This window comes from Chanodichthys erythropterus, chromosome 2 (assembly GCF_024489055.1).
Source record: "Chanodichthys erythropterus isolate Z2021 chromosome 2, ASM2448905v1, whole genome shotgun sequence".
NCBI classification, from domain to species: domain Eukaryota; kingdom Metazoa; phylum Chordata; class Actinopteri; order Cypriniformes; family Xenocyprididae; genus Chanodichthys; species Chanodichthys erythropterus.
The window spans coordinates 26,548,454-26,574,549 of NC_090222.1; the positions used below are offsets into that span (position 1 = coordinate 26,548,454).

Sequence of the window (26,096 nt, forward strand, 5' to 3'; positions counted from 1 at the left end):
ATTCATGTCTATGTATGTGTATGTATGAAGTACAGTTGTACTCCCATATTTTAACTACCTTGTGTACATGTGTTCTTCAGTTTCATAAGAGTTGGTGTTTCTTGCGTCACAAACTATCGTGTAACCAATCATGTCAACGTGCCGGCGGGTTTTAGCATATCATTAACTATGACGGATCAGAAGGAGGGAAGTCTCAATAAAAGCCAGGTTATCCCAGTATATTTTTTCTGTTGATAAGAAAAATTGTGTAGATTTAGCAATATAGTGGGTGTATGATCTATATTACGATGTTATGATGAACTATATGCCTTTCTCCATTGACGTTTTAAGTTGTTCAGAGCATTCAGAACGCAGCTGTCTGACTCTGAGATGGCAACCGGAACAATGTTTGTGTACCATTAGCAACACATTATTAGCTGTTTGATAATAGTCAAGCAGAAGGCTAATCTTATTAAATACTCTAATGTACTTCAGTAAGTTGACCGAGTGGATCTCTGAGCTTATGCGAGTGAGTGGAGGTGGGGCTAACTAGCATATTCATAGATTTGCATATTCAACTGGCATATTCAACTGTTTGGCAGGTTGACCATTGACAGAGTCATACTTTAATTAGAATAGCTTTAATTTTGTAGTTTTTACGAGGTAAGAAGTGAATGTGCATGTTATAGTTTCTGTTTTTCTGGGTCAGAGCTTTTAAGTTTTGGGTCAGCTGAGCTTGAGTCTGATGTGCCACTTTCTCTCTCTGGCGACCTACGTGCAAGAGGTGTGTCTGCTGGGTCTCAGCCTTGTTTAGTTTTGGGGAATCTGTGGGTGGTGATTGGTTGGAGGTTGAACATGTGACTCAGGGGAGTGGAGTGAAAATATGAGGGCCCTGATGTAAACATCACCTCCTTTTAAATGGATAGGTTTTAAACTCTTCTGGGATTGGAAAAGATGTGGAGGCGATAGTTTTGACTTTGAGTTAGAAAATGTACTCTGTGCCCTGAAAGAAATAAAATGAAGACTTTGGATGATCATAATCGTTGTTTACTTTTACTTTATTCTGTGCATGTTCTTGTGAGGCAAAATGATTTTTATATTATATAGAGGCAATATATTAGATATTAAAAATATCATCGTTTGTGTTTTGAAGATGAACAAAAAAAACCTAATGGGTTTGGAATTGCATACAGAAATTTCATCGTTGTATGAACTAACCCTATAATATGTGTCTATGGATCACTTTTTTATGGTTCTTCCTTTAAAGGATTAGTTCAGTTTCAAATAAATTTTTCCTGATAATTTACTCACCCTCATGTCATTCAAGATGTTCATGTCTTTCTTTCTTCAGTTGAAAAGAAATGAAGGTTTTTGATGAAAACATTCTAGGATTATTCTCCTTATAATGGACTACAATGGCCTCCAAACGGTTGAAGGTCAAAATTATAGTTTCAGTGCAGCTTCAAAGGGCTTTAAATGATACCAGACGAGGAATAAGGGTCTTATCTAGTGAAACGATCGGTCATTTTCTAAAGAAAATGTAAATGTATATACTTTATATAAACAAATGATCGCCTTCCAAGTGCTTCCACCAAAACAGCACTTCCGTATTCTTCAAAAAGCTTACACTGTACTTCCTACGCCTTCCCTATTCTACTTACGGAACGAAAGCAGCGGCAGTTAAATTTTTTTCTGTAAGTAAAATAGGGAAGGCGTCGGACATCCTTTAAAGGTGCCATAGAACGTCTTTTTAAAAGATGTAATATAAGTCTAAGGTGTCCCCCTGAATGTGTCTGTGAAGTTTCAGCTCAAAATACCCCATAGATTTTTTTTGGGGGGGCATCATTAAATATGCGCCGATTCAGGCTGCGGCCCCTTTAAATGCTCACGCTCCCCATCCACGGAGCTCACACTTGCCTTAACCAGCATAAACAAAGTTCACACAGCTAATATAACCCTCAAAATAGATCTTTACAAAGTGTTCGTCATGCAACATGTCTAATCGCGTAAGTATGGTATTTATTTGAATGTTTACATTTGATTCTGAATGAGTTTGAGGCTGTGCTCCGTGGCTAAAGCTAACATTACACACTGTTGGAGAGATTTATAAAGAATGAGGATGTGTTTATGATTTATACAGACTGTCTCTGTGAATACAATAAGAAACGATGGTAACTTTAACCACATTAGCAACATGCTAACGAAACTTTTAGAAAGACAATTTACAAATATCACTAAAAATATCATGTTATCATGAATCATGTCAGTTATTATCACTCCATCTGCCATTTTTCGCTGTTGTTCTTGCTTGCTTACCTAGTCTGATGATTCAGCTGTGCACAGATCCAGACGTTAATACTGGCTGCCCTTGTGTAATGCCTCGATTATGGGCTGGCATATGCCAATATTGGGGGCGTACACCCCGACTGTTACGTAACAGTCGGTGTTATGTTGAGATTTGCCTGTTCTTCGGAGGTCTTTTAAACAAATTAGATTTATATAATAAGGAGGAAACAATGGAGTTTGAGACTCACTGTATGTCATTTCCATGTACTGAACTCTTGTTATTCAACTATGCCAATATAAATTAAATTTTGATTCTAGGGCACCTTTAAAGCATCAAACTAAATAGAAGTTGCAGAAAGTCACAGGGGTATCGAAAGACATGATCCTGAGTAAATGATGACACAGTTTTCATTTTGGTGGGGAGAACTATCCTTTTAAATATTTTAAGCTACACAAGCTACATCAGCAACCTGAATTTCTCTTGTGAAAACATCACCACATTCATAGTGTTCATTTGAACACGCAGTGCTGCTACTGCTCTTTGTTTCTTTGTGGTGGATTTTTGTACTTTTTTACTTGTAAAATTCCCCAACAGTGGCACATCAAACCCCAGGTTAGTTTCTCCTGTTTGTAAACACACAGAGATGTCAATTGGACATATGGAGTGCTGTTATTATTTAATGAGGTTTTTATAGTATTTTGCAACGACTGGGAGTCAGAACTGACAGCCTGCTGGGTAGTGGCCCACTTTGAGAAATGCACGGTTATTTGTCAGTGAGATCTTCCGCTTTGATGACTGTTTGCAGTCGCTGTGTCTGCATCACCGAGGAGATGATGTGTCATAAAGGGGGTCCGAGAGCACGCAGGTGTTGTCCACGAGGCCGTATGGCAGCGTCCGGGGAAGGAAGCACTGCCATGTGGCTCGTTAGCAAAATGCTAATTATGTTGTCAGGATCATTAAGAGTCACAACAGCAGCCATTTTGGGAGTTGCGGTGCCTGCTGTTCTTCCTGTTGTGCCCCTGTGAGTGTGCGCCAGTGCAGGAGGCTGGCATTAAACCTAGACATTACCTCACTCCTGGGCAGACGACCCATTACGATGCTCAGCAGGCTGCAGGAGAGAGGTGAAAAAAACTCAATACCTGATGATTATATACACGCGCACACACTGCAGTGCATCACATCTGCAGGCGGCCCATCTTGGCTTTGCAGATAGCAATCCCCAGTCATAAACCTACTCGCACAAGCAGACAATTTCCCCTTCCTCCCGTCTCACACACCACGTCCTGCGGGGATTTGTGCGAATATCACAGAACGCAGGTTGCAGATGGAAGTGCCTCAGCGATGGCTGCCATTTTTATTCTTGCAGTTATATTACAGGTTATAACTGGAATGTTTTCACATGTCTGCATCTCGCCGTTTCTCAGGACTTTCCCTCCGTCGACAGAATGGGTTGCACAATTTTATAACTGCCACAAAGACATGGGATGGTTTATGGAAAAAAAAGAAACCTGTCATCAAGTGAAGCTCACCATGTAATTTAGTTTACGCAGTAATCTGTAAAACAGCACTGGTATTTTGAGGATCCAGTCATCAGCTATTTGTTGGACATCTTGTAGGATCTTGTAATGTTTCCTTTTGTTATGAGGTAAACTGTCAAGTTTTTTTGTAGAACCTGTTCAGGGTTGACTGAGCAGGATTATGATATTTGCTAGCTAGTCATCAGTCCTGACTCAGAGAACATTGTTTGTGTCTCTATTATTAGCATAGCTATTTCAAGTATATACTAACATGAACAAATGAAACTTTTTCAGGCTGATGTTTAACTGATTTTAGTTGAGTGATGTTTATTTTGTGGTTGAAAACATAGAGCAGGGGTCTTCAACAGGGGGTCTATGACCCCTAGGGGTCTCTGGTGGTACTGCAGGGAGGCTGATGAATTGTATTTTTAAATATCAAACTAATTTTTTGTGGGAGAAAATTAAAAAATACATTTAAAAAATAGCATATTAGTTCAAATAGTGGTTGATTATGATTTCACTTTTTTAACTTTAGTAAGTGTGTGATGTTGCTGTTAGAGCATAAACAACATCTGCAAAGTTATGACGCTCAAAGTTCAAAGCAAAGAGAGATATTTTCTTTTAAAGAATTCGCTGTTTAAGGACTACAAACAAACAGCTGGTAGGGACTACAACTAGCTTCTTCCCATGTTAGTGACATCACTAACCCTAAAATTTACCTTAACCCTGGCACTGAGAACATGCAACAAAGGGGACGAGGCCATGTTGGGCTGCTTTAGACAAGAGGAAGAGTTGTTGTAGTAGAGTGTTGTTACCATGCTGTCATTTTACGCTCAATGCTGGATTTGCACAAAAGTTTAGCATGATGGCACATGAGTTCAATCAACTAAAAATACATAAATACAAACATAAATTTGAATCAACTAAAAATATATAACATAAATTTATCCACTAACCATTCAGAAATGTCCAGTTACATTCTAAAAGTTGTAAATTCTTCCTGAGTCTCTGCATCAGTGTCCGACTCCGGTTTGAACAATGTAAGGCTGAACACTGTCGTCATTTTGGCTGCGTGAGATTCTCCACCTTTGTTGTTGTTGAGCAACCAAAGCCTGAGCTGTTAAAGCTCCGCCCTCTTTTGGAAAACGGTCCAGGAGCAGCAGCTTATTTGCATCTAAAGGGACACACAAAAAATGGCATGTTTTTGCTCACAACCAAATAATAGGGGCAAATTTGACAAGCTATAATAAATGATCTGTGGTATATTTTAGCTGAACTTCACAGACACATTCTGGGGACACCAGTGACTTATATTAAATCTTGTAAAAGGGGCATTATAGGTCCCCTTTAATAGTTAAAATATATTTAATAGTTAATATTTAATTAACTTTTAATTGAAGCTAAATTTAGGACAATTAAGTTTAGCTAAATAATTCACTGTCAAGCCCAAATTAAAATTTAAGTAAAATGAAAATTGTGTGTTTGGCTGTATACTAATGGATGTGCAATGTAAGCACTGTAGTAAATACATTACAGGTACTCTATGTAACTTTTGGTTCTCTAGCATTTAATAAACAAAACTGAATGCGTTTTGTAGAAGAACATTGTAGCGGAGCTACTTCTCTCTGAGTCACACAGGTACTGGGCTACTCAGCAGAGCCCGGGTTGTTGTCCCGCCCAGTCTAAAATAGTCCAAATATAAACACTTATTTTAGATGTACCGTTGTGATTCAGGATAAGACAAAACAACAGTTTAGAAGATTGATTCATGTTATTCTCACTCATTATAGCAGTTTTGTAAATTTTGAACAAAAAAAGTTGCGTAGTATACCTTCAAAATAAAAAGGTTAATATGATCCAGGCTTAAAATGGAACACCCAATATTATACTCTATGTAACACTGAGTCCCTGATCTATCTCTCAATCCAGCAAGAAGTTCTTTACTTGAAAATTTTGAATACCTCTGCCATATAGAGACATTTTAAATGGTTCAGGGGAGACACTAGGTGGCACTGTTTATCAGACAGCAACAAAACCCATATATATATATATATTTTTTTTTTTCCTACTTGAAATTAATTTCATCTCACAAAAATTTTGATCAGTTTTTCAGTAATGCATTTAACTTGAATGTCTTTTATTTGTATTATGTTTAATGATGTAGAAATGACATTGTCTGGTAGTTTACAGGGTGGCAGGTCTCTCTTACCTCACAACCAGCCCCTGTAGCATTAGCATGCTGAGAGAATCCACCTCATTGCCCCAGAGACTTCCTCCTCAGACAGCCATTCAAATTCAGACTTGACCCCTAAACCCCCCACTCTGTCTGTCCCCCATGTCTGCTTTAACGGGGGGATGTGTCTGTCTGCGTACGTGTGTCGGGATCGACTCGACTTCCAGACTAGACCTCAGACAGATAAATGTCATTTTATTCCCCTAAGGGCTGAATTGCTAACTAGGGGTGAGATTTTAAAAGTAAAAATTTCACTTCAACCAAAAAAGTGAAATATGGTCATATTGTTTGCGCAAATATTATTTTTTATTTTTTAACTGAAAAGCTTTTTCTGTTTTTCTGCCTGGATGTGATATTTTTATTTTAATAATAATGAGGTGCGTTAAATATAACAATTTAGTTGTCCTATTAAATAATTTAATATTTTAAAATATTTTTTTCTATGTATTTCAATATAAAGTGTATGTGTGTATATAGCTTTTTTTTTTTTTTTTTTTTTTTTTTTTTTTTTTTTACTTTTTGACATTTCTCTGAATTACAGACTATTTGGCATGCCTTCCTCCCTTTTAGCCCAGTGTGGATTCGGGTGTATTGCCTTGCCCCACAATAAAAGCCCATATAGCTGCCAGGTTATTTATAGACAGACTGCGGGGCCTGTAGTTTAACGGAGGGGGGCTGTAGTTCTGGACACATGTGCTCTGTGTCGCCAGACAGCGGGGTCACCCCAAGGTCAGCCCCCTACAATGCTTGCCTTGACTGCTTGTGTCTGGCATTAATGGGGAGGTGTAACGCTAGACACCCGAGCACTGCACTCGACCACAACCCACCCCCTCAGCCGGTCACCGACAGACCAGCCGTGTGTGCGAGTAGAGTGTGGGGGTGTGCAGGAGGGGGTGGAGAGGAGCTCCGTTGGCTTGATCTCACAAACACTCTGATTTTTGTGTTCAACCGGAGGGGTCAGAGAAAGAGATAGAGAGCGGATGAGTTCAGTTTAGTAAGTCAGAGCGAAGTGAAGCGGTTACCCGAGAGCATGTAGTGAAAAAAACAGCATGTCAAGGCTGTTGCCGAGGGCTTTCAGTCTCAGCGCGAGCTGTTGGACGTGCACACACCGGCTGGCTCGCGCACCGGTTGAAGTCTCCCGCGTACTCCATGCGAAACCTCACCGCACCGGATGGCTCGAACGTCACATGCGGATCCCAGCTCCAGGGAATGGAGATTTGTGAGTGTTTTACTTTTTTCCTTCATTGCTAATTATGCCAGACTTCTTTGCATTTTGTCGTCTGTACATGTGACTCAAGCTAGAGCGTGCAGTTTAACTTTGAGTTTGTTTTATGTAATTTCGCCTGCAGTCTTGTCTGGCTGTCAGCTCTTATCAGCTGCTTCACGCGCGTTTCGTTTCGGTAAATGTCTGATCTTGGCTCTCCGCCGTCTCTGCAATCTGTCTCTGAATGCGTCTGATATGTAAACCCAGCAGACAGTGTTTTAACTCGAGTCTGGGGCAAATGTCTCCTGCCTTCCGGACTTCATAAACAAAGAGCCCGTGAGTAGACTGTCTAAGGCTTGCGACAACTTGCGAGCAAACATTTATGGATAGATGGAGACATTTGTTTATACTGACAGCTTTTTTATGACATATATTTCTTGGTAACTGAATAGTTAAGTTCCATTTTTCTGGTGTTGCCAATCTCATTTCATATGAACTATGACAGTATCTAGTCAGAATTCAATTGTATTAAGAATATTAAGAATAGAAATTGTCATCTTGAAATCACTGTAAGAGAAATATTGAACCTTATTTAGTGGTTACACTATGCAAAGCTTTGTTAAAATTCTCAAAATTTGATAATGTTAACCACATATTTTGTCCAGTTGGTCAAGTCATTGTTACTTGTGTAAAATCGTATTAAATTATTAGACATTACAGTTCAAAAGTTTTGGGTCAGTAAAAGTTTATATTCAGTAATGATGATTTGAATTGTTCACAGGTAAAGGCATTTATAATGTTACAAAATATTTACTTTTTTTAAATGCAGTTCTTTTCTATTCATCAAAGAATTCTGAAAAAAAAATGTATCACGATTTCTACAAAAATGATAAGCAGCACAACCGTTTTTAACATTTGGTAATAATAAGAAATGTTTCTTGAGCACTAATTCAGCGTATTAGAATGATTTCTGAAGGGTCATGTGACACTGGAGACTGGAATAATGGCTGCTGAAAATTCAGCTTTGCCATCACAGGAGTATATTACATTTTCAAATATATTCATATAAAAAACAGTCATTTTAAATTATAATATTTCACAATATTATTGTTTTTACTGTATTTTTTTAATCAAACAAACACAGCACAGCCTTAACAAGAGACTTTCACAAACATAAAAAGAAAAAATCTTACTAACCCCAAGCTTTTGAACCTTAGTCATGTTTATTATAGTACATATTATACTTGTTTACCAGTGAAAACCCCTTCAACTGGAAGGTCTTGGCTACAAAAATATGTTTGGATCTAGAATTTGATATTAAATTAAGATTTGGTTGATGCACTGTGTAATATAATTAGTATTTCTCTCCATCTGTCCGTCTGAAGCATTGCTGTCTGTCTAGATCTGATCTCTGTTTTGTGTTCTGGTGTTTGCTTTGTGCATTTTGCTGCTCTGGCTGGCCTGCCAGTGACGGTTCTGTGAAACACAGACTCTTTCTCTGTTCTTGGAGTGAAAAGTTCATATTCTGTCTGGATCATAAATTATGAATTTAGTCCTGGGGAATTCCCACACAGTAGGTAGAAAAAAGGCCTTTCAGTAGTTTTTCCTGCCTCTCACAGAGACTCTTCACATATGGTACAGAATGTGTTTCTGCTAAACATGAACATACGGTTTTGAATTATCCTTTGAATATTGCAGCATTTTGAATACTTCACAGACATCTAAATGCACCTTAAAACCCTCCAAAAAGTGCAGCTCTGAAGCAAAAGTAAGATATTGAACGAAATGGCCCTCAGAAATTGAGCCAAACAGATTGTCTATTGGAAAAGCAGCCTCTCTTGCAGTCATGGCTTCACAGTGAGCTCAGCACAGTGAAAGCTGGCCCGGGTTAAGCAGCCCCGAGGTGCCACTATGAATTATTGATAAAGGCCAGTGTTGTCATGCCAGTCTGAGTGCTTTTGGCATTACCCAGGATGATCCTGATGCCCACGCACAATGCCCTGGTTCAACAAGATGGGCCTCTGCTTCAACTCAAATTTTAGCCGATAATCGGTTTGATCAGATCTTTAATGTTGTGTCTCCCTACATCAATAATTAGCCTGTATTAGTGTTGTATTTTTGGATTAGTATTATGTAACATTTAATTAGTAATTAGTTATTTAATTGTGGACGATTGTTTTAGATTGTCCATTACTTTAGTTATTATCTAGCATTTACTTAAAGGGATAGTGCTAGATTGCAGCGAAAATTTAAAGGATTAGTTCATTTCAGAATTAAAATTCTGAATCCTGATAATTTGATGTTTATGTCTTTCTTTCTCCAGTCGTAAATGAATTAACGATTTTGAGGAAAACATTCCAGGATTTTTCTCCATAGAGTGGACTTTACTGGGGTACAACGGGTTGAAGGTCCAAATTGCCGTTTCAATGCAGCTTCAAAACACTCTACACAATCCCAGACGAGGAATAAGGGTCTTGTTTAGCGAAATGTTTGGTCATTTTCTAAAAAAAAATAAAAATGTTATACTTTTTAACCACAAATGCTCATTTTGCAGCGCTCTCCGATGCGCCATGCATGATGTAATCACGTTGGAAAGGTCACATGTGGCGTAGGCAAAACTACCGATCCAGTGTCTACAAAACGAACATGCAAAGACTAATTCAAACACCCTTTACCGAAAAGGTAAAACAACAATGTCGCATTATTTTGAAGTTGGAGGAGAAAATGAAATTATTTTTTTTTGCCCTACCGCGGTACTTTTGCCTACGTCACGCGTGACCTTTCCAACATGATTACGCAATGCATGGCGCATCGCAGAGCTAGTGCAAGACGAGCATTTGTGGTTAAAAAGTATATACATTTTTTTTTTTTTAGAAAATTATTGATCATTTCACTACATATCACCCTTATTCCTCGTCTAGGATTGTGTAGAGCAGTGGTCACCAACATTTTTAAGATATTTTTTTTGTTGTGGTCAGTGTAGATTCCGATTTATTTATTTATTTTTACAAGCAAATTGGCCGATTCTGATACTGGTTGCAGATATTTATTATTAATATTATTATAATAAACAAAAATACATAGCCATTTCAAATTAGAGGGAACCACTGCTTTTTAATCACAATCCAAACAAAGATGCTATGCACGTTGCATGAGCAGTTGTTTTTTTATTTGAATTAGATTTAATTTCAAGATTTAAAACAAAAACAGAACGGTCTGACTTTATCTTTGTGAAATTATAAATGCTACACACACAAAAAAAGCATGAAACAAAAACAGCAGGCTGAATGAGACGCAAATTCACTCTCTGACAGCAGGTGGTGCTTCTGGAGCAGCAGCGATACAGCGTTTCCTTGGTTAACGCTGTAAACAAAGCTGAAATGCGCTAATAATTAGCTACTTTATTCGGAGGTAAGAGGAAAATAAAATTAGCCTGGTAATACCAGACTCTGCTACTTCACTTTGCTTCGTAGACAGAGTCTGGAATGGCATAATAGAGAAGTGTTTTCTCTCTCGCTAGGGGGCGCTTGTCTGAAGTTTAAAATCATTGGTTACCCGTAAGCCAATCAGATACGTTTAGTTTTGACCTATGTTATGCGCCTGTACAGCCGCATCGAAGCACAGACATCATTCATCGAACTCAACATCACCTCCATTTAAAATGTTTATCAAACACTCTTCTTGTTCTGGCTTCAGTTTGAAAAAGAGTTGAATGTTCTCCATAACAGAGCGAATTGCATCCCGTGTCTCGCTTCCCATTTCCGCGGTCGTTTCGGTTTTTTTCGATTTATCTAACCTACAATGTAAAACTCGGCGCTTAGCATCTACGTCACGGCTCTCAGCCCGCCCTCTGTTCGTTGATTGGCCCGGCTGTTTCCAGACCGGTGGCAAACAGAAAGCTCTGACGCTGTATCAGACTGAGTACAGAAGCGAAATGAAATTGAGCGGAAGTAGGAAGTCTGACGTAGTCAGGTTAAAATAAAATGCCATTGCCATCGAAATCCTCCTGAAGACTGATCTCCTTTTAGAGATGAATTCATAATCCCTCACCCCCAATTCAATATTTATATTTTCTTCCTATATTTCGAGCATCGTGAACAGTGAGCTGCTCTGCCTGCTACAGAATTTTTTCCTCTTCGCATCCGTCTTCAGCGTCTCTTCCCTCTTGTTAACGGCCGTTTACAGACTCAGACATAATGTGGGTTATTTGCCTTTATCTGTCTGTCCCAGTAGCTCCAGAAAACAACATAAAAATAAATACAATACAAAGACTGGAGAAATGTAATGTATTTTTGTACTCATATTTCCGTTATTTTCGCGAGCTACTGGAACAGTATAAAGATCAACCAGTCGATCGCGATCGACGGGTTGGCGACCACTGGTGTAGAGTGTTTTTGAAGCTGCACTGAAACTGCAATTTGGACCTTCAACCCGTTGTACCCCAGTGAAGTCCACTATATGGAGAAAAATCCTGGAATGTTTTCTTCAAAAAACTTTATTTCTTTTTGACTGATGAAAGAAAGACAAACATCTTGGATGACATGGGGATGAGTAAATTATCAGGAAACTTTTAAGCGCTTTAAGTGCTCTATTTCTTGAATAGCGCTTTGCTACACATCAACAATTTAACTTTTCTCATCAACTATTCATCTCAAAGTTGATGGTTTTCTATATTTCATGCTGAACGTTAACATTTTGTGATGGTTAAATTACATTTATTCCTGAGATAGTAAAGCTGAATTTTCAGCATCATTACCCCAGTCTTCAGTGTCACATGACCCTTCGGAAATCATTCTAATATGCTGATTTAGTGCTCAAGAAGCATTTCTTCCTATCAATGTTGAAAGCAGCTTAATATTTTTGTGGAAACCATGATGCATTTTTTAAGGATTCTTCAATGAATAGAACCTTCATTAGAATGAACGTCATTACAGTAGTACTTACAGTAGAATAGATTCTTTTGTCCACACACATCTTTGTAACAGATCTTGCTCCAAGCAAGACCCAAACCTGTAACCTAGTGAATGTCAACTGCGTGTTCTGCTCGAAGCTTTTGAAAGCAGCGGTGCAGCTGGTGCAGGATCCAGCCTCAGGGAGTGACTCATTAGCCACGACAGCCCAAGCAAACCACAAAACGATCTGTTCTTCGTTAGAAATCCATACTTTGTTCTTCTTAGCGTTAAACAGGACCACCCACGAAGGACGAAGTTTTAATAAGGCGAAGGGTGGGGCTAACAACAACAACACGGCTTTGAGGAATAAAGAGCAGACTTTCTTCCTTCCTTCATCCCTCTCTCCATCTCTCCCCTTTCTCTTTCTCCTCTCACTGAACTCGCTCTTTGGAAATGTCACCGGTGAACTTTGTCCCACCCGAACTCTAATGTTCTCAGATGCAGTATAGTGTGATTCTCACTGCTGAAGCTCTTCCTGCAAGTTCATCTGGCGGTCATGAAGGAATGTTTTAGAAAGCAAGGCACTTTTTTTTCTTTTCCCCTTCCAACAGATCTTTCAGAAACTCTCTTTATAGCTAAGTATGCCCTAAGGCAGACTGTTCCGCTTCTTGCACCTTTTTAAAAGAAATAAAGACAAAAAACGTGTCTGGCAAGGTTTTTATAATCCTGGTCATGGTTGTTAAAGTTTGTGGGCTTGGTGAGCTGATGTTTAGACCACAACGTGCGTGTTTAGGTCGCCACACCTTTAGCTGTCATCTCTTTTGGTCACATCCACCCTTAACTGTGGAGTCCAAAATAAGTCCTGGTTATATTGGCTCAGGCAAACTGTGATTATAATTGCTGAATCTGTAATTATACATTGTCACAAGAACAGACTCAAAATGTTTCCAAAGCTGAAATATGTGCTTTTTCACCTCCCCCTTCAACGTCTGCGTTCTTTTAAATAATCTCGTTATTGACGGTGAAAGCTCCCGTGTGGCATCGCTGCGGCGACCAAGCTGCGTTGGCGAACGTGGCTGTGGCGCCTGGTTCAGATTGTCTGTGCTGTTTGTTTGATGGCTCCTCTGCATGGCTGGGCTGGATGCCCACTCTCCTGGTGCCCAGCAGGGTGCCAGTCTGCCAGCTTGTTTTGTGTTGTTCGCTCGCTGTCCCTGCATGCCTCTGGCCTTTCATTTCAGCACACAGACAACCTGTGTGATCGCTCCTTTACAAAACGCCCTCAGACAGGTTTGTCAGACCTTTTTGGAAATTTTCCACTAGAGCACCAAAAGGCGTATACATCCATAAAACAAAACATGGCGTATATGAAATGCCACATTATATCAGAGCCCAGACGAAGAGTCCTCCGTATGAAAGATGCATGGATCTCTGTCAAGTAGTAAACAGTCGTAACGCTCATTGCCGTCTCGCCGCTGATGCTCTCAATTGCCTGTCAAAACACTTGAATGTTATGTAGGAGTGTCCTGACCGCGATAGACACGCTGACAAACAAAATCACTCTACTTGTCAATTTAATCTTTCTCTTCAAACGTCCTCTGCATTGGAGATGTAGCCTTAGGTTTCGATTTGTCTTGTGTAATGATGTATTTCCTGTTGTAAAATAAGCTGTCTAGCCCGCAGGTAGTCAGTTCTGGCTCTGTTACCAATACGTCTCAGTGATTGAATAACCTTCCAACTGGCTGATTTATTATATGCACTACTATTAAGAAATCCTACCAACCCTAAACTTTTGAAGGTTTTTGAAGGAACTCTCTCATGCTCACCAAGTCTGCATTTATTTGATCAAAAATACAGTGAATATTGTGAAATATGCAGTAAATATTGATGCCTGCTGTGCTGTATGCATGTAGCACAGTAAAACCTTGGACGAGTTGCACCTTTTTAAAGCAGCTAAACCTTTTTTATTGTTATTGTGTAGTTGAGTTTAGTTTGTTGTTGAGTGGTGACACACTGATATGGTTGTGTCCTGTACTGTATGTACACAGCGGGCAGGGTTTGACCTCAGGTAAGCACACCTGTTCCTGTTATTCGGCACTAGCTTGGCATGATGCAGCGTCTGAAGCGCAGTGCCCATCTCCCAGACCGTCTGGAGGATCTGTGTACTTGTGTGTGTCTGTGTGTGTGTGTGTGTGTGTGTGTGTGTGTGTGTGTGTGTGTGTGTGTGTGTGTGTGTGTGTGTGTGTGTGTGTGTGTGTGTGTGTGTGTGTGTGGCACTTGGTATTATGTGTGACAGTGTTAATTATTTAGGATTAGTGTGTGTTTGTAGCATAAAGCATCTAGACAGATCTGGCTACATTCACACACACCTCTGAATGTTAGATTAGTTGGGGGTTCAGGTGAACATGAGTATTCTCTCTCTCTCTCTCTCTCTCTCTCTCTCTCTCTCTCTCTCTTTCACACACACACTCACACACACACATACACATACACACACACCTTCTGCAGACCTTTAGGGTGTTACTTGACAATTGTGTAGTTCACTACTGTGAACAATAAATGCATCTCTCAACTATTTGAGAATTGTGTTTTCTCTTTAATGCACCACTGCTGTTAAATTTACTAGTCAACCTAGTTGTTGGAAGACTTGTTAACCACCTGACCCATCCCTGGTTCTCATTACACTGTGAGTTGAGTGAGAAATCAGTTTTGCCTACAAGTAAAAGTAGACATAAGCCAATAATTGAGATTAAGTGATAGTTTTTACCAATAGTTACACTTTTCTACTTATTTCTACTCATTCAGTTTGTGTTCTTTAATTTCAGGTCTGCTGATAAAATTTGGTGGTCTCTAAAGAATAGCACTGGACAACTCGTTTAAACACTGTGTGTTCAACATTAAAGAGTGTGTTCACAGCTAAAGTGAAACATTGTTTGCATCAATGCTTTTTACATTTATTAATTCTCAAGTGAGCAACAAGTAACTTGACAAGTGTTTGATAGTTAGACAGCCTGAAACAAAGAAAAAAAAGTTCACCCAAATTAGAATTAAACAACTTATAAATGTAATGCCATTTAGGTAATAATAATTATTATTGATAATATTGTTGTTATTGTTATTGTTATTATGCAGCACTAACAAAAATACTAAATTATTGCTAAACAAAATGCTAGCAAATTATCATGATACTATAAAAAAACATAATATGAATTAGAAATATTTAATTATTAATAATAATAATAATAAAAGTATTATTAATAAAATATTCATATTGTATATTATGTTTTTATTGGTGCAGTCATTTTTGTTAGTGTTGTGTCAAAAATGCAGAAAGAAAACAATAATCCATTATTTATTTATTAGGGCTGGGTCAATAAATCGTTGAATTGCGAATCAAGAAATGATTCTGGATCGATTCTGAGATTTTCCGAATGCATCACGATTCTCTTTCTAATCGATTCTGAGCTTGGTTTTCTAACGGCAGATGGCACTGCGTGCATTACACACACTCTGCTTGCTTCCAGTTCCTTACACACACCTTATAAAAATAATCATTCATAAAATTCGAAAAGGTTGAAGCAAATTACAAGGGTGTTTGCAGTGGGCTGTTTACATTAATCTCGCATCATAAAAGCATTCTGAGGTGCAAGTACATAGCATAGACAGTAAAAGAAATGGACACAGCGACCCCATTGGAACTCAATTGAGTCAAGTGAAGCCCATTTTTAGCGATTTTTAGCACTTCCTTTTCTGACGCGCAGACTCACACTAAGCTTGATGACGTCCGCAACCTGTCTGACAGATGTAAATCTTCTAGTTGCTGTGCGTGCAATCTGCCATCGTTAATCTTGCAGAGACGGCGAGCTTGAGCGGGGAGTTCTTTGGCGTGAGTGAGCAGGAGTAAGTATTCTGATTAATTATTTTGTATAGTATTTTAAAATGTAACGCCAGTACGCCATATTAAGATAATCTCCCCGATTGCCTGCGAGCTTCTCCTCCTGTCTGTACGGTAATTTCGCTACTGTGCGACAGAGAGTCGAGTGTTTATGACGCAATCGTTAGCTTATTTTTACAAAAACTGTTTCTACGGGGCCATAATGTAACATAGAAGATAATGGAGCCCTTTATACATTGTCGTGTATCTTTGGAAATAAATAATGGACAAATGGAGTCTTTAAACGCCTCAGATGTAAAGTTATTCACTGTCAAAGTGACGCCAAAATGAATGGGAGTCAATGGGGATGCTAACGCAAGTGAAGTTCTGCTACAAGATGGCGGCACCCGGCCGACTTCAACTTCCGGTCGACTTCCTTGGGCACTGGTACATAGCCAAACCACGCACGAGCGGTCTCTTCTTCTTGAGCATTTTAGCGTGCGGTTAAAAACTAGCCTAGAGCGCCATCTGCTGTTAAAAACTAAGCTCAGAATCGATTCAAGAGAGAATCGTGATGCATTCGGAAAATCTCAGAATCGATCCCCGATTTATTGTCCCATTTTTTTATATAAACCCAAGTTGCAGCTGGACTCAGTGGTTGTATATTAGAAGTCAGTGGATGTTTATCAGAAGTTATGACATTTATTTGCATTTTGTTCTGCGATTTCACCGAATCAATATCCAGCCATTGAAAAATGATAGACTGGAGCACAACTATTCACAGCCACTGATAACAACACATAAAACATGAAAACATCTACTGTTGACAATTGGAGATGTCTTCGTCTCCATATTAGACACATCCTTGTCATAGCTATTTCATAAAGTAGTCAGGACAGGAAGTAATGACACCTACAGATGTGACCTCCATCTACTCCACTGAATATGTCACCTTCAAGACACACTTTGCTTCTTTCCATCTACAAATCTCTATTCTCTTCGTCTGCCTCTCACACACACCTTCTCTCTCTGTCTCTCTCGCCCCCCCTCTTCTCCTCATCACCCACACACACTCTCTCTCCATCTCTGGTCTAGCGCTTTCTGTCTGCTCTGCCTGGTGACAGAACGGCCTGATGGATTTTGATCCTCTCTCTGTGGTCTGCGGAGAGAAACTCAGTCTGTGTATGGCTAATCTGCAGTCTGTGATACCCAGACCCACTCTCATTTGTTCACGCTCTCGTTCTGTCTCTCTGTGATTGGCATAAGAGGTCAGTGTTAAATAGGACAGAGTTTGTGTTAGTGGGAGAATTGGACAGGACATAGTAACAATCAAAGAACAGCCTCGGATTCGGTTTTAAATGTTTTGATTTACAGTTATCAGCACAAGACCGTTTAAATGTATTGATTCAGACTGGATTTGGATGTTTGTATTGTTATTGTTTTACTTAGACTGGAGTGCATTGTCTGGATTTGGGTGTTACTGAATTTACATGGTTGCAGGTTTTTCTAGCTTGTCTAAGCTGGTCATTAGCTGATGTAAGCAGGTCATTATTTGGTTAACAAGCTACCACGTTCCAAAAACCAGCTTAATCACCAATAGCTGGCATATTATTGGTCCAAAAATGTCTACTGACAGCTTAGACCAGCTAGAAACAAACTATCGTGTTCCAAAAGCTCTCAGCTTAAGCTGTATAATTTAGCAGGGCAAACAATCACAAAGCATTTCTAAGAGTGGAATCCGGAGTGTATGTTGACAGTTTTTTAATTAATTAATTAATTAATTAATTAATTAATTAATACATTGTATTACACATTTTTAAGCAAATCTGGGTGCACTGTAACCCTGAATCAGTTGGCAAAACAAAAAAAATGAGGCAATTGGTTACATCAATTTTAAGTTAAGATATTCAAATTTTAAGTATGCAGAACTTTTTTTATTTTGTACTCATACATTTTAATTGTTATTATATCAAAACATTTAACGTAAAATTATCATGTAATCTCAACATTTTTATTAGTGGAAACTTAGCTAGTTATAACAAGCTAATTCAGAAATGTTAATTTGCTAACATGTTAGCAATAGCATGGTATAGCACTTGCTGAATGAGTACAGCAATATAAAACATTTAACATACCTGCTCTCAAACCAAGCCACATGCACCAGTTGTCACCATGATAGTAACTCTCCAAAAACCCACATTAACAGAAACTCTTCTACATTAGCATGACAAAACATTAATCACTACTAAATCTCCAATTTAACAATAATCTTACATGAAAAAACATTATATGACACTTAATATTAGCATTTACTCCCTTTCGAGTGCCATGGGCAAAGCATGCTGGGAAATAAAAATCCCATCCCAGTTTCATTTAAACTTAAGTCCTTCTAAATGAAAAGAAATGAGTTCACAATACTCAAAACAATGAAAGAGTTCAATTTACTTCAAATATGTCAGTTCCGTGAACTCAAAAAAAAAATTAGCTAAAAGTTAATTTGACTGAACCAATTTGTTTAATTTAAGTTTGTCCTTCTCAAACCAATTAATTATTTTGAGTGTTAGGGTTAAACTCCCCACCACAATGCTATGGATGGTTATCAGGGTGTTGCTATTGTTACGACCCTGTCTTTTCCTTCGTCACCTGGTGGTGGCAGTGTGGCGTTTGGATGTGACGTAAATGTCCAATTGGATAATTTATGGGTGGAGAGTATAAATAGCCGGCTGATCTACTCAACAGTACTTCCTCTGGTAGAACGTTTCTCCAGAGAAGTCATTTGCTCCAACCTGCTTTCATTTTGTTTTTCCCAACCTTTCTTACCTATTGGATTCCTATTTATTTTTGTTTATTTAATCCCTTAGACATTGTGCTATTTTGTTTGGAACAAATAATTTTGTAATAAACAACATGGCAATTCAAATAACTTTTTTTTTTTTCTTTTTTTTTGTGATCCTCTTTATGTTACGTTGTTTGTCAACAACGAGCTGGCCGTGACACTATGCAGTTTCTAAGGTGTTCTCAATGTTTTTTTGTTTGCTAAGGTTTTCTAGGTGGTTTCAAGGACATTGCTAGTTTGTTGCTTTTATTTATTTGTTTATTTATATTACCATTTTATTCAGAAGATCTGATTGGTGCTTGCCAATGATAATTCACCACTGCAATGCTAGGGTGGTTGTCAGGGTGTTTCTATAAGATTGTAAAGGGTTTAAATTGGTTTGTACATTGCTATGTGTTGCTATTGCTAAGGTGTTCTAGTTGGTTTCTAGGTGGTTGCTAGGGTGTTCTGGGGGGTTGTTTGTTAGAGTTAACTGAGACAGAGTCTGTGAAATTGATCTGAGCATGTTAAGCACAGTGGGGTCCGAAAGCACAGTGGGGTGCTTCTGCTTTGCATTTTCAAATGTAATAGTTTTTTGTTAGAATTATTTTTTCATTATAAATGTTTTCATCTGGATATTAAAAAATGTTTTGTAGGATTTATATGATTTGAGTCAGTACTTCTGTCAAAGCAAGACAATCTGACTTTTTTGTACCAACAAGTTTGCATAGTCAGTCACAAATATGCTCATTTAATTAGTGACCTAGAAATACTGCAGATTTTTGTATTATTATTGTTAATTTTACATCATGACATTTCAAATACATCCTAAAGCTGTTTATTTCCGGGTGAAATTCGATTTTGAAGAATTTCAATGTCGACTCTCAAATCCCCACAGTACATTTAAAAAGGCTTGCCTTTATTGTCTGTGTTTTTGATCTAAAGTCAAGGGAACAGCTCAGCGTTCATGGGCTAGTTTGAAGCCTGCTGTGATTTTGTGTTGTATTGATTCAGTTCCCGTCTGATAGGTTTGTGTTTGTAGTCTTATTTGTTCTTACCAGTATTCTGATCTGTGTCTCATTCTCTCTGTCTTATCTGCCCTCCTGTCTGATTGTCACTTCCTTTGTCTGTCTTGCCTGGCTGGTTTCTATGTCCTCCTCTCTGCTCTCTCTCCCTCTTTTGCTTCCTCCTCTTATGCCCTAAATTAGGAGAGAAGTGTTTGTTTCTTTTGATGTGTGAGTGCCAGTATCCCGCAGTACTGCACTGCAGGCAACAGCTCACTCTTTCATTCTCTCTTCGTGACACTCTCACTTTCAGCCTCTCCATTCGGTTTACTCGACTGTACGAGGTTCCAGAACGGTCCCTCAGCGCAGTTGGTGGAGAGCTCATTTTTGTTGTCTGAAAAGCCTGTGAACTCCACAAGCGTTTCCATCTGAGAAACAGTCTTGGTCTTGACTGAGAGAGCAAGTGTGAGTCCAGCAGGGTGTTCTTCATGTTCAAAAAGAACGCATTTTCAGAAACATCAGTCAAGCTGTTTACCTTCATCACTTTGATTCTTCCAAGTCAGGATATTGGAAAGAAAAAAAAAAGCTTCTCTGGTTATTTAATGACAAACTTTTTGAGTGAAAAAGAGAATTCGAAAGAATCTTTAAAGGGATAGTTCACCCAGAAATGAAAATTGTCATTATTTACTCAACCTCATGTCGTTCCAAACCTCTTTGTTCTGTGGAACTCCAAAAGAAGATATTTTGGAAAAAATATTAGGTTCTTTTTTTTTTTTTCATCAAAACAATGAAAGTCAAATGGGTCCAAAGTTGATGAAGACAAAGTCATACAGGTTTGGAATGAGGTGAGAGGCATAAATGATGACAGAATTTTCTTTTTTTGTGTGTGTGTGTGTGTGTGTGTGTGTGTGTGTGTGTGTGTGTGTGTGTGTGTGTGTGTGTGTGTGTGTGTGTGTGTGTGTGTGTGTGTGTGTGCTTTTGTTTATATTACATTGTGGGGACCAAATGTCCCCATGATGTAATATAAACCTGAGTTCACCTACATCGTGGGGACCAGCCAGCGGTCCCCACAATGTAAATGGGTTTATAAATCATATAGAATGAGTTTTTGTGAAAAAGTAAAAGTTTGCACAGTTTCCTGTGAGGGTTAGGTTTAGGGGTAGGGGCAGGGTAGGGGGATAGAATGTACAGTTTGTTCAGTGTAAAATGCATTGAAGTCTATGGAAAGTCCCCACAATTCACAAAAACAAACATGTGTGTGTGTGTGTGTGTGAACTATCTATTTAAGAAGCTTTTTTTCTATATGACAATTCATAAACCTTTTATAAACCACACCCCTCAAGATCTCAAAAGCACTACAAAAGCATGTTTTAAAAGAATTTCATATAACTTGTGCACTATATTCCAAGTCTTCTGAAGCCTTGTGGTAGATTTAAATGAGAAACAGACAGAAAATGTAGCTATTATTTACCCTTTAATTAAATATGGTGCCTGTGATGCAGGATGAGCTGTCAAAATATTAAATTGAGCTGCATAAAGATTCCTCAGAATTCTATTTTGAGGGGAAAATATCAGCACTTGAAAGACATAAGGGTGCGTAAATAAAATAACGTAAATTCATTTCTGAGTGAAATAGAACTTTAAGTAACTAGTTAATGGGTTAGTTCACCCAAAAATAAAAATTCCGTCATTTACTCAAGACTTTTGTTCATCTTTGGAACACAAATGAAGATATTTTTATTGAAATCTGAGGGATTTCTGTTCCTCCATTGACAGTCTACGCAACTACCACTTTGACACTTCAAAAAGTCCGTAAAGAGATCATAAAACTAATCCATATGAATTGAGCGGTTTAGTCCAAATTTTTTGAAGAGACACGATCGCTTTATATGATGAACAGATCAGTGTTTATATGTGAATGAAAGCATAAATTAAGTCCGTTCATCATATAAAGGGATCGTGTCTCTTGAGAAAATTTGGTCTAAACCACTCAATTAATATGGATTAGTTTTACAAACTTTTTGAACAATCAAAGTGGTAGTTGCTGTCAGTGGAGGTACCGAAATAGCTCAGATTTCATTAAAAATATCTTTATTTGTGTTTCAAAGATGAACAAAAGTCTCACGAGTTTGGAACAACACAAGAGTGAGTAATTGATGACAATTTTTTTGTGTGAACTAACCCTTTAAGTTACCGGCTTTGAAATATATAGTGATATTATTTGAGAAAAAATAATTGCTTATGCTAAATAAATGAATATATAATGCAATTAAAAATTATGAAAAAAAAAAAAATAAAAGCTTAATCCAATTTCTAGAGCTTATCTTTCAACTAATTTCACAGCAGCTGTACTTGTACTTGCTGTACTAGTGATCTTGCTTTAATCCAGTGAGCTATCCTAGTGAACTGTTTCTTCTGTTGTCCATGTCAAACCAAAATGGCTCTCACCTTTTTTTTGCCAGATGATATCACCAATTTGGGAGACTATAGTCGACATGGATGTTGATTTGACTCTGCTGCCATCTTTTGGTCAAAATTAGACTAAACTTTTTTTTTTTTTTTTTTTTTAACCAGATGTTGTTGTTTTTTCATTCTGCACTGTTCTAAGCGTCTTTTGTCTTTTTATGTTGCAGCTGAACTGGAGTTTGTGCAGATCGTGATCATAATCGTCGTGATGACTGTGATGGTCGTAGTGGTTGTGTGCCTGCTCAACCACTACAAACTCACCACGTGGTCGTTCCTGAGCCGGGCAAGTCAGGCACAGAGTCAGGATCTCTCTCTGCAGACGGTAAGACCCTGTCACATTCGAAAACATTTTGTCAACGTTCCTCAAATATTTAGATGAGCCATGGACAGGAATCAACTAAAATTGTGCGTAAGAGGCGTGGCCTAGAAGTTCATATGGAACACATAAGCACCACTAATTTCCTGTCTCTTCTCTGAATCTAAATAGGGCTTTCTAAATCTAACAAGAGCATGATGAGCAATTAATTACAAGAAACAGACAAATCACATGGGAACAATGGCGTGGGAACAATATGAAATGTAAACAAGCAAACGGCAGTGTAGCATGAAAACGGGAAACACGATTGAGCAGAATATTTAAGTAAATCACCAGCAGAATAAAAAAGGGATTGTTAAAATGATATGCGAGCAGCATAGAGAAATTAAATGAGTTTTCAACAGTTTTTGGAAGGGCTGAGACTTCACAAAGAGGCTGTGAAGTGAATTCAAGTGTCCAAGAGCAGTAAAGCTCATAAGGATCATCTCAACAAGCAGCGTCTTTTATCATGTCTTAAATCATAAACATCACAGTTCCTTGACATGTGTTCCAGGCTGAGCCATGAAACATCAATTTCTAACACTGAATAGATGTATTTTTCACCTGCTGTGTCATCTCTAAGCCTTGTTTGGTATATATTATGCGGGTGAGCTTTTATCTTAGAAAAGAAGAAAACAGCAGGGCCTAAAAGTCTCTTGAGTGGGGTGTGTGTGTGTGTGTTTGTGTGTGTTGTTTACTTCTGGAAAGGTCTTCTTTGTGTCTAATCCAAAATAACTTGCAGCAGTGCACTGAGCTGATGAGAGAGAGCGGGGGGTGTCTCATCTCACCCGAGGGATGAGTTTCGGTACATTTGCACATTTTGTAACCAGACAGACAGCAGGAAATGAATTGTTTATATTAGAAATATTAAGCATTGTATATCTAGAGGTTAGTGCATGTGCTACGGAGTGCATGAGGTCTGAGTTGTTCGTGCAATGGGCAACTGGACTGAGAATTTTCATGGAAAACTGAACTCTGCGTAAGGACATATTACAGATTCTCTACATGTAATTAAAACGCAACATATTACTCCTTCAGAAAAGGCAGTGCGTTTTGGAAGAGACACAATGGCAGTGTCCCTCTGAGACCAGGGCATGTTGATTACATTCAGCAGTTCTGTCTAGACGCCAGTCAAATAGACACGCGCAGCCCACTGCAGCACCCGGGAGAGACTGCTAAATGACTAGGACTTTTCATTTTCATTCATGAGGGAATGTGAGGGGGAGGGAAGCCAGCGAGGGAGGCAAGCAGTGATGTCTGGGAGAATGTTACTCTCTGGTTTTGTTTAGGTTTTTTAATTAGAATGGATATATGGGCACAGAGCATTATTAGTTAGTTTAACAAATGGGTTTTACCTTATTTTTCTACTTTTTTTTTTTTTTTTTTTTTTTTTTTGCATTTTTAAAATGGATATAATTAGGGTTTAAGATATGGTTTGTATTTATTTATTTAAATTTTTTAAATGTCATACATGAAATTTAAATATGGATGCAGACACAGCATTAGAATTCAATTAATGGGCTTTATATAAAATGTAATTAGGGTTTAACAAATGGGTTAATATAATTACTATAATTATAATTACTTTATAATTATAGAATAATTACTGAATTTCTGTTAATTTTTTTGGTTTGTTTTTAAATGTCATCTGTGCAATTTAAATATGGGTATATGAGGGCACAGAGCATTATTGCAGTTTAACAAGCATATTGTTTTTTTGTTTTTTTTTAATTATTATTTATTTATATTTTATTGTAATTTAGGTTAATGATTTTGGAGTATTTCTGTATATTAATCTATGTCCATGGTTGAACTTTTATTAGACATTGATTTTAAATGTTCCTCTTTAATCAATGATCAGTATTGACTAGTTATGTATTAATATTTCAGTATCAATATTATTATATCTCTGTGTTGGACTGCAATCTTAAAATTCAAATAATTCAAAATATTACATCTGTGTATTTTTCATTCTTGTTTTTAGGAGGGTTCTTTGTGGCCATCAGATAATGGGCTGAGACAAGGAGCATCTGAGGTAAGCTGAGTGTTTGTGTGTGTGTGTGTGTGTGTGTGTGTGTGTGTGTGTGTGTGTGTGTGTGTGTGTGTGTGTGTGTGTGTGTGTGTGTGTGTGTGTGTGTGTGTGTGTGTGTGTGTGTGTGTGTGTGTGTGCTTTGGCCCTATACTCTAAGGAGCTTGTTTCAAGGGTTGTTGTTCTTCTTGTATAAATGGCATGTCTGCCTGTAACAAGCAGTGAAGTCTCCTCAAGTGTATGTTGTCAATGCCTGTGTGTGCCTGTGCCTCTCAGTGTAGGCGTATATGTGAGGGAGGATAGTCTCTGAGACTGTCTGTGAGTGATAGCACTTAAAATACCGTGTGTGGAGAGAATACATGCATATATATTCATTGTTTGTGTGTGTGTGTGTGGGGGGGTGGTGTCTCTCTCACCGGGATGCAGCCTCTCAGCAGTTCATTAATCTCTCACCCTCCTCTGGCAGCGTCTAGACGGTCGTCTGAGAGACCAGACACTCAGGGTCTATCTGCGTAAATTGCCTCCCATCAGCCTCAAACTCGCTAATGTAAACATGGCCCCTGCAGTAATGAGGCTGATCTCATTGGCTAACTGACATGCAGATTTCACTCATATGAGGATATTTTATCAGCTGCATATTAGCATAGTAATGTCTGGACTGGGGACTGTTTAAGTTTGGGGCTCTGGTGAGTTTATATGGAAATGGTAGATTCATTATTTATCTGTGTGGATGTGGCATGAGTAGAATACCATTATTCTTCTGAATGAACACTTTTTTTCTGTAAAAATAGATTTATTTGGATGTTGTTCTAGTTTGTCATCTAGACTCTTTCTCTCTTTCTTTTTGTCTTTTATGTGGTATGGGGCTTGGTGATATAGCTTAAAAATGTATCAAGATTTTATTTGCTTTTTATATAAATAAATATACAAAATTATACTTATATATATATATATATATATATATACTGATATTTTCAGATGCTCGAATATGATTGGTTGACCAACATTCTAAGGTGTGCAATTATTTTCAGGGGAAAAGCACGGCTAAAGTAGTTCTAGCAGGTCTTGACCGCATTGCAGTTCCATATCACTTTGCCAAATGTTTTCAGTTATTTCAATAGGTCCTTACAACCTACAACCACAAAAGAACCAAAACCCACAACGACACAGACCAAACAAATAAATATAGTAAGAAATAGGATGAAAACAACAAATTGTTGTCATGGTTTTTGCCACAAAATACTTTTGTTGTGTCCCGAAAGCTCTTGCGCTCTCTCTCTCTCTCTCTCTCTCTCTCTCTTTCAAGCGTACTCGCGTACTGTATCGTACAGACACACACTCGCACAGAAACGTTTGGTCAATGTTGCTCTAACAAATTAATCAGAGTAAAGTAGTTTAGCAACTTACCAGTGAGGTAATAACTGTGCGGTTCTTGAGATAAACT

At 38.2% G+C, this 26,096-nt stretch overlaps 1 protein-coding gene across 2 annotated transcripts in view; it reads left to right on the plus strand.

The window, feature by feature from the left end:
• ldlrad4b (low density lipoprotein receptor class A domain containing 4b) overlaps window positions 1-26,096 on the plus strand; it is a 61,970-nt gene that overhangs the window by 33,145 nt on the left and 2,729 nt on the right. For both annotated transcript variants that reach the window (XM_067394709.1, XM_067394713.1), the window contains 2 exons: window positions 22,436-22,590; window positions 24,608-24,658. In XM_067394709.1, coding sequence (XP_067250810.1) covers window positions 22,436-22,590; window positions 24,608-24,658 — 206 coding nt within the window. The remainder of the gene's footprint in view (window positions 1-22,435; window positions 22,591-24,607; window positions 24,659-26,096) is intronic.